Source organism: Erythrolamprus reginae, chromosome Z (genome assembly GCF_031021105.1).
Source record: "Erythrolamprus reginae isolate rEryReg1 chromosome Z, rEryReg1.hap1, whole genome shotgun sequence".
Classification (NCBI taxonomy): Eukaryota; Metazoa; Chordata; class Lepidosauria; order Squamata; family Dipsadidae; genus Erythrolamprus; species Erythrolamprus reginae.
In genome coordinates this window covers 32,370,316-32,386,786 of record NC_091963.1, presented here as the reverse complement: position 1 = coordinate 32,386,786, position 16,471 = coordinate 32,370,316, and the positions used below count along the sequence as shown (strand labels likewise).

The 16,471-nt window shown below is 40.4% G+C and overlaps 1 protein-coding gene across 2 annotated transcripts in view; it reads left to right on the top strand.

Annotated features, from left to right (window-relative positions):
• The window catches only part of CZH10orf67 (chromosome Z C10orf67 homolog), a 93,778-nt gene that overhangs the window by 20,323 nt on the left and 56,984 nt on the right, over positions 1 to 16,471 (top strand). For both annotated transcript variants that reach the window (XM_070727219.1, XM_070727220.1), the window contains 4 exons: positions 7,183 to 7,303; positions 7,760 to 7,903; positions 11,224 to 11,298; positions 15,773 to 15,919. In XM_070727219.1, the coding sequence (XP_070583320.1) occupies positions 7,811 to 7,903; positions 11,224 to 11,298; positions 15,773 to 15,919 (315 nt within the window). In that variant the 5' untranslated portion in view covers positions 7,183 to 7,303; positions 7,760 to 7,810. The remainder of the gene's footprint in view (positions 1 to 7,182; positions 7,304 to 7,759; positions 7,904 to 11,223; positions 11,299 to 15,772; positions 15,920 to 16,471) is intronic.

Below are 16,471 nucleotides of genomic sequence, written 5' to 3'. Positions count from 1 at the left end.
GAACTTTTAACTCTGCCTTGTGGTTTAGAGGAACTGGAAAATGACTACCGGTAAAATACTGAGCTAGCTAGAGGGAGCATTTTGGGAGGATTCATACCAAAGTACAAGAGTAAAAGGGTGGGAGAACCTCTGGTGGAGGTAGGAGGTAGGGGTTAAGACTACTTCAGATGGGGAGTATATAAACACACCTCATTTCAAACAAGTTTATCTTTTTAAAAAAATAATATATTCTGCCACTCTTGGTCCAGGTATATGCCCACAATGGCTTTAAACAATCATATAAGAACAGTATAAAAGCCCAAAACATGAAACTGAAAAAGCAGGAGTCATAGAAGACACAGCAAAACTAAAGCAGAGTAAAGCCCAAGGTCAAACTTGCTGAAAAATCTTCATTAATTCCCACTACTTAGATGTAATTAATTGAAACTATCCTCAGAAATAATACAGCTCTAAAGTATTCAAATTAACTGGGTAAGAGTCTGATGAGATAACTTAAGTTATGTGATAGTGACAATTCATTTAAAAACGATGCACCTACAAATTACATGTGGGTGATGGAGTCATCAGAACATGACCTCATTCTTAATTTACATATCGTCACCCTCCCAAAGGATAATAGTCATTTTTAAATAAAGCCAGCTCACGTGCCTTGGTTATCATGGGTAAACTTACAGTACAGTGGTGGGATTCAGAAAATGTTATTGCCAATTCTGTGGGTGTGACATGGCTTGATGGGCGTGGCAGGAGAAGAATACTGTTAAATCTCCATTCCCACCCTACCCCAGGGGAATGTTACTGCAAAATCCTCATTTCCTTCCAATCCGCTGGGACTCGGGAAGCAGAAAATAGATGGGGGCAGGGCCAGTCAGAGGTGGTATTTCTCCAAACTGCTGAAATTTCCACTACCGATTCTCCAGAACTGGTCAGAACCTGCTAAAATCCACCTCTGATATAGTAAATGCCTTATATATACAGAAATATTTAATATTTTACTGATAGTGTTACTGTATGCCAGTGATGGCGAACCTATGGCACAGGTGGAACGCAGAGCCATATCTGCTGGCACACAAGCTGTTGTCCTAGCTCGGCTCCAATGTGCATATTTGTGCCAGCCAGCTGATTTGTGTGTCACACAGAGGTTCTGTAAGGGTATTTTTGGCTTTCAGAGAACCTCTAGGGTGATGATGGTGGGCATTTTTGCCCTCCCACAGCTCCAGGGAAGCCTTTGGAGCCTGGGGAGGGTGAAACATGAGCCTACTGGGCCCACCAGAAGTTTGGAAACAGGCCATTTTCAGCCTCCAGGGGGGTCTCTGTGGGATGGGGGAAGCTGTTTTTGCCCTTCCCAGGCATTGAATTATGGGTGTGGGCACTCACATGTGCATGATAGCCCACATGCACGTTCTTTGGGCACCCGAGGAAAAAAAGGTTCGTCATCACTGCTGTATGCTGTTACATCACAGTCCAGATTAAAACAATTATATACATTATGTAGTTGGACCCTGTGAAACAACTTATGAAGTAAAACAAATTTCTGCTATTAAATAATGGAGATGAATCTTACTGCTATGCAACCAACACAGAGGCAGATAGAATTGGGCTTGGAAAAGGCATGCCAGTTGCATTAAATTTCACAAAATGAATGAAACCAGGAATTACATGTCTTAGGGGAGATAGGACTATTTTTTACATTTTTATATATTGTCTCAGATGTGTGTTTTTTTCCAAAAAGTAGCTGGTTTCAAAAGGTTTCTTTTCACTTCTCATCCAAGAAATTTCATCACTTCTGACTAGATGGTGGGAAAGATGGATTACTCTGGTTGTTAGCACTCTCTCTGAGAGCCCTTGAGGTTTTTTTCTGGGTTCTCAAGGTCACCTGAATCAGAGTGCCAATGGTATGTGGAATCTTCTTGGAACTGCTGAAAGGTCTATGTTGTAGACAGGAGATAGGTGGCGCTGTATTCCCCCCTCAGTTGAAGGAAATGTTGAGGGAAGATTGTTCAATTATAACATAGATGGGAAAGAAGCCTTAGCCTGTTGTTTTTTTTTAAGTGAGCCTAATATAAACCCTACCCCCAAAATAGGTCTGGGCACTGAGACTCGCCCCTTACTGACCTCTTAGGAACCTGGATAGGTCAATCGTGGATAGTCTAAGGGGAAAATGTTGGAGGTTGGGGGTTGACACCACGGAGTCTGGTAATGAGTTCCACGCTTCGACGACTCGATTGCTAAAGTCATATTTTTTACAGTCAAGTTTGGAGTGTTTAACATTAAGTTTGAATCTGTTGCGTGCTCTTCGGTTGAAGCTGAAGTAGTCGTTGACAGGCAGGATGTTGCAGCATATGATCTTGTGGGCAATACTTAGATCATGTTTAAGGCGTCATAGTTCTAGGCTTTCTAGACCCAGGATTGTAAGTCTAGTTTCGTTGGGTATTCTGTTTCGAGTGGAGGAGTGAAGGGCTCTTCTGGTGAAGTATCTTTGGACATTTTTGAGGGTGTTGATGTCCAAGATGTGATATAGGTTCCAGACAGATGAGCTGTATTCGAGAATGGGTCTGGCGAAAGTTTTGTAAGCTCTGGTGAGTAGTGTGAGATTGCCGGAGCAGAAGCTACATAGGATCAGGTTAACAACTCTAGAAGCCTTTTTGGTGATATTGTTGCAGTGGGCTTTGGCACTTAAGTAATTTGATATTAGTATTCCAAGGTCTTTTACTGAGTGGGGGTTGTCTGTGAAATTTTGTTTATTCAGTTTGTAAATGAGGTGTATTGTGAAAGAGCAAGCTGCCTCCCCATATTTACAAAAGATTGGGAACTCCTGACCTGTGAAATAAACAATCAGAGTGTCATATAATCCACAATATGGATTATATTGAAATAGATTTAGATCAGATCCCTGCTAGTCCTGATGGCTTAAAAACAGCTAAAATCAAATCAAATATCTCATTGAACATCCCCTGTCCTGTGATATATTCCAAAATCCCAAACCACACATGTCACTAAAATAATATGAAACTTGTTACTTCACTCTAATATTGACTAAAAGATGCCAGAAAAACTCATGGAGTATCAGTTGCTAGAAAGAAGGACAGAATTATTATACACATGACCTGCTTTGGGGCTGCTCAAAGGGATTTAACTTGGTTCTTGGGAGAATACAATGCTTAACTACATTATCTATACCTAGCAACGCTGGTTCTAAAAACCTTCTGTGAACAAGCAAATGAATTGCGGCATTGAGTCATTAGTTTGCCCACCAATACTGAAAATGTAGATGGAAATACAGTACAGTGGTACCTCTACCTAAGAACGCCTCTACTTAAGAATTTTTCTAGATAAGAACTGGGTGTTCAAGATTTTTTGCCTCTTCTTAAGAACCATTTTCTACTTAAGAATCCGAGCCCGGAAAAATTTCCCAGGAGATTTGAGAGCGGCCAGTTTCCCGCCAGTTTCCCTCCCCTTCCCTAATAACCCTAACGCTAACCCCCACCTTCCCGAACCCTAACCCTCCCCTTCCTTAGGGTGGGTGGGCCAAGTCCAGATGTCGGGCCCCTCCCCTTCCCTATGAACCCTAACCCTCCCCTTCCCTAACCCTCCCCTTCCCTAGGGTGGGTGGGCAAAGTCCAGATGCCGGGCCCCTCCCCTTCCCTAATAACCCTAACGCTAACCCCCCCTTCCCGAACCCTAACCCTCCCCTTCCTTAGGGTGGGTGGGCCAAGTCCAGATGCCGGGCCCCTCCCCTTTCCTATGAACCCTAACCCTCCCCTTCCCTAACCCTCCCCTTCCCTAGGGTGGGTGGGCAAAGTCCAGATGCCGGGCCCCTCCCCTTCCCTAATAACCCTAACGCTAACCCCCCTTCCCGAACTCTAACCCTCCCCTTCCTTAGGGTGGGTGGGCCAAGTCCAGATGCCGGGCCCCTCCCCTTCCCTATGAACCCTAACCCTCCCCTTCCCTAACCCTCCCCTTCCCTAGGGTGGGTGGGCAAAGTCCACATGCCGGGCCCCTCCCCTCCCGTTCCCTAATAACCCTAACCCTCCCCTTCTCTAATAACCCTAACCCTAACCCTCCCCTTCCCTAGGGTGGGTGAGCTTCTATTTCTTTCCTAATGGGTTTGCACGCATTATTTGCTTTTACATTGATTCCTATGAGAAAAATTGCTCCTCCCTACAAACCTTTCTACTTAAGAACCTGGTCACAGAACAAATTAAGTTCTTAAGAAGAGACACCACTGCATACTACAGTTAGCTTGTCCAGTTGGGTATTGTGTCCAGTTGAGAATGATGCAAGTCTGCCTTTCTCTACAGTTAATACCTTGGAACAAGTCTCTAAAAACTTTATTTAGTAGCATTTATTAGAAGAAAGATTATTTGTTTATTTATTTATTTAGTTATTTATTTAATTTGTATGCCGCCCCTCTCCGCAGACTCGGGGCGGCTCACAACAGCAACAGAAAACAATATATAATACAAATTCAATAATTAGAAAGCTAAAAACCCATAATTTAAAAATAAAAAATAAAAATAAAAAAATATATTAAAAAATATTTTTAAAAATTATGGTTGCAACATGAGAATTTCCATGAATACTTTATTTCTGAGTGAGATACCGATGTACAGTATATGCAGCTATTTTTCACCTCTTCTGGATTTTTTATGTAGGGGACTAGAAGCTTGCCTCATTATGAATGAGGGGCTGTCAGCATCTGTTTACTTTTTTCAATAGATATCATTCCAAATAATGTGAGAAATAACTCCCATGGGAGATTGATGGTTGGCTTATTTATTTATTGGCAATATAATATTCATAGGCCACCCCATTGCATATGGACTCTTAAAATTCATTTGCATCTCTGGGGTCAATATTAAGAACCAGAAAAGGTCTTTATGTTCCCTGCTCCTGCAATGTCCCCATTGAAAGAGTTTGAAATATGGCACAAATTCACACACAGGGAATCACTTACATAACGCAAATGTGGAGCGATTATGGCAAGAAATCATTTTAAGACATTTTAAGAATGGCATAACCATGTGTCTTATTATAGGTTTGCGTTAAGAGTTCCCTTTCTGAATGAGCTAAGTTTAGCTTGGGTGACGTACATGTTGACTCAATCTGATTTGGTGGTCAGAAGACTAAACAGTCACTTGTGTGCATCTGTTTGTCAAAGCTCCCAAAGCCAGGGAATCTTTGGATAGTTTCCACCTTGAAAATATCTAAACATAACGAGCTGTCCCCACAAGACCTCGCTAAGGAAAATAACTGGCTTTTCAAATAAATTGACAATGGGCATTAAGGAAGCAACAAGTCTTTCCCAAATACTTCCGAAGAGTGTTTTATGCTGTTGCAGGCTGAAAATGTCAATATGATGAGTCATGTATACACAGTTAGCTTAGAGTGCAGTCTCTTTAGAGAACCACTTGAAGGCACAAGATCGTTAAATTATTTAATCCAGTGTCAGGCAACATATGGGCCCCAAAAGTCTCTCTAAGTCTATCAACTTGAAAAGTCTAATGTAACTGAAAGGTGGAAGCTAGTTAAGTACATAAGAAGCCAATATAAACTGCATTCAATCAATCTAAATTTAATTTAATTTTAGATATTATCCTAGGTTTGTCCACATTTTCTAGTGCGGCTCTATGGCTACAATATTTTGATCTGAAATGCTAGGACTATCAAAAGTTTTACTGCATATGCTCTACATGCAGTAGTCTGTCTGCTTGCCTCTCTCTCTCTCTCCCTCCCTCTCTCTCTCTCCCCCCCCCTCCAAAACTTTACCCTTGGACTATCCACTGTCTATATCTTTGTATATCACCAATAGGTACCTGGCAAAACAAATACAGTGATACCTTGTCTTACAAACTTAATTTGTTCCGGGACGAGGTTCTTAAGGTGAAAAGTTTGTAAGACGAAACAATGTTTCCCATAGGAATCAATGGAAAAGCGATTAATGCGTGCAAGCCCAAAATTAATCACTTTTGCCAGCCGAAGCTCCCATTTTTGCGCTGCTGGGATTCCCCTGAGGCTCCCCTCCATGGGAAACCCCACCTCCAGACTTCTGTGTTTTTGCGATGCTACAGGGGAATCACACCTGCAAAAACACCGAAGTACTCGAAACCCCACCTCTGGACCTCTGTGTTTTTGGGATGCTACGATTTCACTGAGGCTCCCCTCGCTGGGAAACCCCACCTCTGGACTTCCGTTGCCAGCGAAGTGCCCATTTTTGCGCTGCTGGGATTCCCCTGCTGGGATTCCCCTGCAGCATCACAAAAACATGGAAGTCCGGAGGTGGGGATTCCCATGGAGGGGAGCCTCAGGGGAATCCCAGCAGCGCAAAAACGGGTGCTTCGCTGGCAACGGAAGTCCGGAGGCGGGGCATCCCAGCGGCGGCAGTGGGTTTGTAAGGTGAAAATAGTTTCTAAGAAGAGGCAAAAAAATCTTAAACCCCGGGTTTGTATGACGAGGCGTTTGTAAGTGAGGTATCATTGTAAATACATAAACACACACATCTTTGTATTGAAATAGAGCATTATGTAAATTACCTGGCCAGACAGTTAAACATAGATTAGAGGGGCAAATTATATTGGATGCAATTACCAGGTAGGTAGATTTCAAATGCAGATTTTCCATATCATCTGCTGTTTTAAGAAATGCCCTGAATTTTCCCTGAATACGAAATTTCCTTTAGAATTTCCTTTTCCTCTATATAATGTCCATCAGGTGGCAACACACAGCCAACCTGGGCTAATTTCAAAAACATAAAGTTAATTAGACTGAGTTAACATTTGGTCAAAATGCTTAGAAAATCCCAAAAAATCCTAGATTGGGAAACTAAACCAAGCCACTTCATATTACTATCAAGAATAAAGTTTTGGTTATGTAAAAGGCTATTTACCTTTCCTATTTCCTAGATACACCATCTTCCAAATGAGAGAATTATAAAATTCTACTGCAGAATAATAAAAACAAAGTACAAGATCAATCACTTGAAAGCACTGGATTCAAGTTGAAAACCATGGAACTAAATAGACTTGCTTGAAAATATATGGGAATTAACTCCATCCCAGTTATGTTTATAACACCGAGGATATACTGTATAAGATAGATCGTTTTGTAAATTAAAATGCTAATTTCTATTAAGGTAAAACCTCTCTGCTGTCTAATGTAATTAATTTTTATTTTAAAAATCTGCAGACCTTGCATTTCAGAGGACCTAAAAATAGGTTTTGCTATCTCTGATCATGCCACTCAAACTGATATAAGTGAAGTAGGAGATCTGAAACAGTCTACAGCACTGACGAGAACTTTACTAGAGGTAAATTTAATTAATAGTTTTCCTGATATTCTCTTTTTATCTTTATTTTGCTTTTTACCTTGTTCCAAATCTCCAGTTTGAAGTTAGAGAGTGCATTGAATTGCATTGAATTGAATTGTTGCAGTCCATGTGATTAATTGTCCTTGTTTATATGAGGGCTAGTTTGCATATAAACATATAGACATATGGGATTCATATGTCTGTAGTTATCATCATTTTCTTCAATATTTGCAAAGATCTTTGCTTAACTGATATTTACATGTATATTTCTGATTATTTCTGATTATTTCTTCTTTATTTTCAACTACCCACAAAACATTGAGACAGAAAGTGAAACCAAAGTAAAACAAATCCATCATAATCAGTATCCACCTTTTGTAATCACAATTTTGTACCTTTTGTAATCCAAAATAAATTATGAATTTACATAACATTTATCTTTTTTTGAATTTTTAGTTTACATACTCTCTCTGTGATGACTTCGCCCTGTATAAAAATATTTTGAAAATGCAGTATGAGGAAAAAATACAGGAACATTCAACCAAACTCTGGCTTGAGATAACTGACCGACTAGAAGACATTGAGAAACTTTATAAGGAGGTACAAGTTAATATCCTTCATCTTCATTTTGTACTTTGCATGATTGTTTTGGTGCTGTCTATAAATAGCTATAAAAGAATAAAAAGGTAATTACAAAAAAACAATCCAATTAATATAAATGTGAGTACAAGTACAGTAGTACCTCTAGATACGAGCTGCTCTACATGCGAGTATTTCAAGATACGAGCCACGAGGGGAGAGACATTTCTGTTCCAGTCCCAAGCTCAAATTCGGGATACGAGCCGAGCGTCCACTAGGTGGCGCAAGAATCCTTGCTTTTGGTTATCTCGGAGGGAAAAAACAAAGTCTAAAGTGATTTGTTCCAGATACGAGTTGCCTCGACATACAAGCTCCCTTCTGGAACGAATTATGCTCGTATCTAGGGGTACTACTGTATTTAACTTCTTCAGAACTTTTCTTTAAGGAGAAGGAAAAAGAGAAGGAGAAGATGGAAATGATAAAGCAGAAGAATGAAATAGAAATAGAATAGAATAGAATAAACAGAGTTAGAAGGGACACTGGAGCTTTTCTAGTCCAATAGCCTGGTCAGGCAGGAAACCATATACCATTTCAGACAAATGGTTATCCAATTTCTTCTTTAAAATATCCAGTGTTGGAGAATTCACAACTTCTAGTGGCAAATTGTTCCACTGGTTAATTTTTCTAACTGTCAGGAAATTTCTCCTTATTTCTAAATTGCTCCTCTCCTTGTTTAGTTTCCACCCGTTGCTTTTTATCCTGCCCTCAGGTGCTTTGGAGAATAGCTTGACTCTCTCTACTTTGTGGCATATTGGAACACTGCTCTCATGTTTCCCGGGTTCTTCTTTTCATTAAAGTAGGCATACCCAATTCCAACAACCATTCTTCATATGTTTTAGCCTCCATCCCCTAATCATCTTTGTTGCTCTTCTCTGCACTTTTTCTGGAATCTCAACATCTTTTTTTACATTCTGGTGACCAAAACTGAAGATTTAGTGTTGTAAATCAGTGCTAAAATTCAGGCAGCAGGCTGATTTTAAGTGGCATTGGAGCTGCATTAAGGTCCTTTTGTTTTCAAAACTAATTCCTTGTCTCATGATGGACCATATAGATAGTCCTCAGCTTACAATGTTTTATTTAAATGATTGAAATTTCAATATCGCTGAAAAAGGTGACAAGTATTTTTTCACACGTACAATATTTGCCCCATGGTCACATGTTTAAAATTGTGATATTTGACAATTGATTGACAGTTGCAGTGTTCCAGGGGCAGGTGATCATCTTTTGTGACTGTTCTGCCGGTGTGTCACAACCGCCCGTAATTACAGGATAATTAGTCCAAAAAGACACACACCACACGATAGAAGAAAAACCAAAAGTCTTTATCAACAGAAAAGCAGAACAAATTCCCTTTTTAAATGTCAAATGAATTTTCTGGTACACACAAGGCACAGGTTAAATGCAATCCAATTTCTCACCCAGTAACTGGGAAATTGAGTCCAATACCAAAGTCCAGAAAGGCCACACACAGTCTTGAACAGGGAAACAGCAAAACCACGATCTTGACGAAACTATGAATCAGATAAACTTCCACAAGGCTAAACCAGCACGCTGTTCTTTTTATCTGTAGCACTAATTATAGCAGCCCCACCCAACCACAGGTGGCCTCACTTATCTCCTGTAATAATCCTTCAGTTGTTCTCTCCTATGCATCACTCTACGTATGCGTGGGTCTGTTATAAGTTCTTGTTCAGAATCCAGGGATGATAAGGATGATTCATCTCCTCCTGGGCTGTCTGCCAAACTCCCCTCTTCCCTGCCACTCATGCTTCCTTTGTCAGAGGAGACTTCATCAGGAGATTCTATCAGGAGCAAAACAGGCCTGTGGCATGTGGATGTTTCCCCCACATCCACCTCCACATTCCTTGGGGCAGGAGCTGGGCCAGAGCCAACTACAACAGTGACCTTCTAATCAGCATGTCAATGGGGAAGCCATGTTACTAATTTAGCAATTGAGTCATTAACTTAACAATTATGGCAAGAAAAGCTGTAAAATGGGGTAAAAAAATCACTTAATAACTATCACACTTGATTGTTTCAAACCTCTACAAAGACTTAAAGCTTGGAAAACATTATTTGCAGACAGTAACAGTGAAAGAAACTGCAAGATAAGAGCTGGGAAGATATGTAGCACCTAGTTAGTGGGGTGAGAAGCTTCAAAAAAAGCTGCATTCAGAGTGTAAGAGGCACCCAAATTTTTAGCCTCTTTTAGGGAAGAAAAAGTTGTGTTTTATACTCCCAAAAATACAGTATTACCTTCTTCAGTTGTTCTTTCATGCCCAAACTGATCACTAACTTGCTACATTGCAGATAAGACAATTACAGTAGTTCCTAATTTTCCAGTGTTTCCTTCATATTGTATGTGGAAAAAGAATGCTTATACAGTGGTACCTCTACTTACGAACTTAATTTGTTCCGTGACCAGGTTCTTAAATAGAAACCAATTCTTCCCATAGGAATCAATGTAAAAGCAAATAATGTGTGCGACTGGGGAAACCATAGGGAGGGTGGAGGCCCCGTTTCCTCCCAGGAGATTCCTAGAGAGGCCCCACAGAGGCTTCTCCCTGCCTTTTCCGGCCCTGTTTCCTCCCAAGAGATTCCTAGAGAGGCCACATGGAGGCTTCTCTCTGCCTTTTCCGATTACAATTTCAGAGGCTCGGGTTTGTAAGTGAAAAATGGTTCTTGAGAAGAGGGGAAAAAATCTTGAACACCCGGTTCTTATCTAGATAAGTTTGTAAGTAGAGGTATTCTTAGGTAGAGATATTACCGTATTTCATAATTTTCTTTCCTTGTTTATTCTGCATAATAATAATAATAATAATAATAATAATAATAATAATAATAATAATAATAATTTGTTAGATTTGTATGCCACCCCTCTCCGAAGACTCATAACAAGATCTCATAACTCAGGCTTTCCAAGATTGGCAACCAGCAGTTGTGTTGCAATTATAAGTCTCAACAATATTACGTAGATCTATCAAATTCATTAATGTCATCCTTAATCAGGAGACATCCAGTTATGCTAGATTAAAATTCTTATGATGTGCACTCTGTGGGTTTAGCAAAAACTCTGAAACAGACAGCACCGGACAAACTGACTTATGGATCACACTGTAAAATAGCTCCATACTTTAATATTCAAAAAAATTAAAGAAAATATTTTTTAAAAGAAACTTGATAAGGACTTCTTTTCTACAATGGGGATTACTTTTCAGATTGCTATTAGTATTACTTTTATAATTCAAACAAATATGAATCCTTTCTTTTTTTAATTACAGAAAGAAATGAAAACACGATATAGCTACCAACAACAATTAAGTGACGCACTTGCTATTCTTAAAATGAACTATTCAGTGAGTTTTTGATTTTTGTTACTGTGTATGTGTTCAGGCATGTAATACTGTACAATATATGATCTTTGCTCTGAATTTTTATTACAGTGGTAGAAAGTTTTTTATAAATATTGTATGTTATTTTTTTCATTATTACCTGGTCTTACCATCTTTTTCATTCTTTGCCTTAATTGCACTATTCTTTTATTGCTATTTTCCTGTGTTTGTGAATGGGCCAGAGTCACTTGGAGTAAGGCCATGTAAAATTTAAATTAAAAAAAAAAAGTAGAGTGAAATTGCTTGCGAGAGCCTCCTGTGTAGATGTGGTGATTCTGCCTAATATTATGTAAAGCAATTTTTATGTAAGAGTAACAGGACTACTGGAATATATTGACTTCCCCAATCGTATCTAAACTTTGCTACTCTATCTACTGAAATACACTCAAAGAGATTAGATATGCATGGTAATGACGGGAAACCCTGAATGGTTTCAAAGAGGATTGTATTAGTTTATGGAAGCTAATACTGTCAGTGGCTATAAATACTGGTAGCTGCTCATTACACCCTGAGTTGTTATCTGCAACCTTCCACGCGGACGGCTAAAAGCGAAAGATGCTATCATATTCTAATTTATATTTCACAGTTTCACTGACTCATCTAGCAGGCCACTCTGACATTCAGTGCTGGAGTGCATGGATTTAAGGCCCAATCCTATTTATTCTAAATTTAGTTGTTAAATTGGTGATGGTTTGGAGTTTAACTGTTGTAAGGTGGAAGTACAGCCACTGCATTCCGCGCCCCCCCCCCCCCCCTTTATGCTAGTTATGTGTGCCTCTAAGATGACACTTGTTAAATTCTATTCCATGAGCTGCATTGGCTGTTGGTTTGCTTCCAGATTTATTTATTTATTTATTTATTACTTAGATTTGTATGCCGCCCCTCTCCGAAGACTCGGGGCGGCTCACAACATGTAGAAACAAATCATAAGCAATCAGACAAATTTAAAATATTTAAATATTTAAAAACCCCATATGCTAACAGACACACACAGACATACCATGCATAAATTAAACGTGCCCAGGGGGAGATGTTTCAGTTCCCCCATGCCTGACGGCAAAGGTGGGTTTTAAGGAGTTTACGGAAGGCAGGAAGAGTAGGGGCAGTTCTAATCTCCGGGGGGGAGTTGGTTCCAGAGGGCCGGTGCCGCCACAGAGAAGGCTCTTCCCCTGGGGCCCGCCAACCGACATTGTTTAGTTGACGGGACCTGGAGAAGGCCCACTCTGTGGGACCTAATCGGTCGCTGGGATTCGTGCGGCAGGAGGCGGTCTCGGAGATACAATTCAACATGCTTTTTTTTTGACTTTTGAAGCCCCACATGGCATCAGACCAGAATATCTCCGGGACCGCCTTCTGCCGCACGAATCTCAGCGACCGATTAGGTCCCACAGAGTTGGCCTTCTCCGGGTCTCGTCGACTAAACAATGTCATCTGGCGGGTCCCAGGAGAAGAGCCTTCTCTGTGGTGGACCATGCTCTCTGGAACCAGCTCCCCCTGGAGATTAGAACTGCCCCCACCCTCCTTGCCTTCCATAAACTCCTTAAAACTCACCTCTGCCGTCAGGCATGGGGGAATTGAGATATTCCCCCCCTCCCCCGGGCCTATACAATTTATGTATGGTATGTCTGTGTGTATGTCTGGTTTTATAATGGGGTTTTTAAATGTTTTTTAAATTTATTAGATTTGTTATGAATTGTTTTATTGTATGCTGTGAGCCACCCCGAGTCTACAGAGAGGGACGGCATACAAATCTAATAAATGAATGAATGACTGAATGAATGAATGAATAAATAAATAAATAAGTATAGGGTCAGGCAATATGAGGGAACACCATCTGCCTATCCCAGTGATGGCGAACCTTTTTCCCCTCGGGTGCCGAAAGCTGGTGTGTTATTGCATAGGCGTGAGAGTGCACACCCATAATTCAATGCCTGAGGATGGCGAAAATGGCCTCCCCCGCCTCCCCTGGAGGCCCTCTGGAGGTTTGAAACAGCCCATTTCCCAACTTCTGGTGGGCCGGTAGACCCATTTTTCACCGTGCCCAGGCTCCAGAGGCAAAAATGCCCTCCCCCATCCTCCCTGGAGACTCTCCGGAAGCTGAAAATGCCCTCCCAGAGCCTCCAGGTGAGCCGAAAATCAGCTGGCCGGAACGCACATGCAAATTGAAGCTGAGCTAGGTAGAGGCTTGTGTGCCAGCAGATATTGCCATCACTGGCCTATCTCATCAGAGCCAGCAGGAGGAGTGTTTGTTGCACATCCTGTTTGCTAAAGAGTTCTATCTGATGGGACCCAGATAGTATTTTTTTTTTCTGCTGTGGCTTCCGTCTTCTAAAATATTATTTGTTTGTTTGTTTGTTTGTTTGTTTGTTTGTTTGTTTGTTTGTTTGTTTATTTATTTATTTATTTATTGGTTTGTTTGTTGGTTGGTTGGTTGGTTGGTTGATTGATGGATTTGGATTTGGATTTGGATTTGGATTTGGATTTGGATGCCGCCCCTCTCCGAAGACTTGGGGCGGCTCACAGCATATACAGAAACAGAACAATAATATAAATCCAATTAATACTACATTAAAACAACCATTAAATTCAATTAAAAGAAAGTAAAACCTATCAAACCATTCATTCAGCATTCATACATTATAACATTCATTGATCAGGGGAAAGATCTAAAAGTCCCAAGCCTGGTGGCAAAGATGAGTTTTTAAGCTCTTTTGGAAGGCGAGGAGGGTGGAGGCAGTGCGAATCTCTTGGGGGAGCTGATTCCAGAGGGTCAGGGCTCCAGCAGAGAAGGCTCTTCCCCTTGGTCCCACCAGCCAACATTGTTTGGTCAACGGGACCCTAAGGAGGCCAACTCTGTGGGACCTCACCAGTCGCTGGGATTCATGCGGCAGAAGGCGGTCTCAGAGATAATCTGGTCCTATGCCATGAAGGGCTTTATAGGTCATAGTCAACACTTTGAATTGGATTGGTAGCCAATGCAGTCCGCGGAGTCATGGCGAGATGTGGGCATTTATTGGAAGGCCCAAGACTGCTCGCGTGGCTGCATTTTGGACGAGTTGAAGTTTCCAGACACTCTTCAAAGGTAGCCTCATGTAGAGAGCATTGCAGTAGTCGAACCTCAAGGTGATAAGGGCATGAGTGACTGTGAGCAAAAGACTCCCTGTCCAAATAGTGCACCAGGCAGAGCCGGGCAAACGCCCCCCTCTGCCACAGCCGAAAGATGGTGTTCTAAAGTTAGCTGTGGATTGAGGAGGATGCCCAAATTGCGAACCCTCTCTGAGGGGGTCAATAATCCCCCTCGGGGTGATGGACAGACAGATGGACGTGTCCTTGGGAGGCAGTACCCACACTCCGTCTTGTCTGAATTGGGTCTGAGCCTGTTGGCACCCATCCAGACCCTGACAGCCTCCAGACACCAGCATATTACGTTATGCCCACTCAGGAGGGGAATCAGCTCTATCTCTGTTAGTCTTTTGAAAAACCCTTAAAATGTGACTTTTCCCTCTGCAGGTATAGATCCCATGGGGGAGTCCAGAGGATGGTCATATTGGTTTTAGATGGATGTTCACTTCCTACATTATTGCTTTTATTTATATTTTATTTATTTATTTATTTATTTATTTATTTATTTATTTATTTATTTATTTATTTATTTTGTCCTTTCACAATAAGGGTTTTAGTGGGTATATATATACACATAGTAAAATACATGAAGAAGGTTATAGAGAAGATACTCATAGTAAAATATATCTAGGAAATAATAGAAAAGAAGATATAGTAATAGAACGTATCAATGAAAGAATAGAAGTAGGAGTAGAAGAAAGGTATAGGAGATATAGGAGAGCAATAGGACAGGGGACGGAAGGCACTCTAGTGCACTTGTACTCACCCCTTACTGACCTCTTAGGAATCTGGATAGGTCAACCGTAGATAATCTCAGGGTAAAGTGTTGGGGGTTTGGGAATGACACTATGGAGTCTACTTTATAAAATTTAATAGGCTTTTATTTCAAACTGCTGAATCATTCTTTTAATTGTTAGTAATACATGGCCCAGAGTTATGTTCAGTTAGATGGGCACTACATAAATTTATTAAATAAATAAATATTTACCCCCCTCTCCTAGAATGATTGCCACTGTATCCTCATCTGAATACCACCATAATTACTTCATGTTTTATTTTGTAGGTTAATTAAGGTTTGGGAAGTTGGTGGGACACAAATTGCGGAATCATAAAATATCAGACCTCTCCCCACCTACTTTGGCCACCTCATAATTAAAAATAAACACGAAAGCTCTTTTTTTCCTCTTTAGATCAGACCAAAAAGAATGGTAAAACACATTCATAAACCAGATGCTTCCTGAAGCTATTCATGTTGTTGTAACTGGACAACTAACTGTGATAGGATCTCTTACAATTCCTCCTTTTGTTTTGACAGAAATATGTACAAGTGGATGAACAATGTAGAGCAGAATTATCAGCTGCAAAAATAGATAAGTTAAGGAGAATCATTGATGAGCAAGCAGATAAAATCGACTATTTAACAGCGCTATTAGAGGAAGCGAAAGACATGAGGGATGAAAAGGTATGTTGTTTTTCACAGCCATTAAAGAAATTAGGCCAGCTGCAGAATCTGTTTCATTGAAACTTGTGGTCCAGCAGGTCTGATGCAATCCATCAAAGATATATCTGCCTAAAAATAATTTTTTTTTTTGCAATTTTGTTGCAGGAGTTTACATTCCCTCCCTCCCTCTGCCGCCCTCTCCTATACTAGGTCATTAGATTGAGCTCACCTTGGCTTAACCTGGATCTTTTGTGTATCTTCAAATAACCATTAACTTGCCTATTTTGGATGTACAGAATGAAATAAGGTCATCTGTGTCATTTTTTTAAAATGAATAACTGGGAGCACAAAATAAATAAAAGTGACACCAAACTGGATAAAATAGCAAAAACCTTAAAAGACAGAGACAGCATTAAAACAATTAGAAAGTTAGAAAATTGAATAAATAATAACAAATGAAAGAGCAATCGGGGTAAATTTTGTCACTTAAAAAAAGGAAAGCAATAAGATACTTGATTAAAAGGCCAAGAAGATTAATTTATACTCCAGGAAAAATTCCTGTTTAAATTCAAA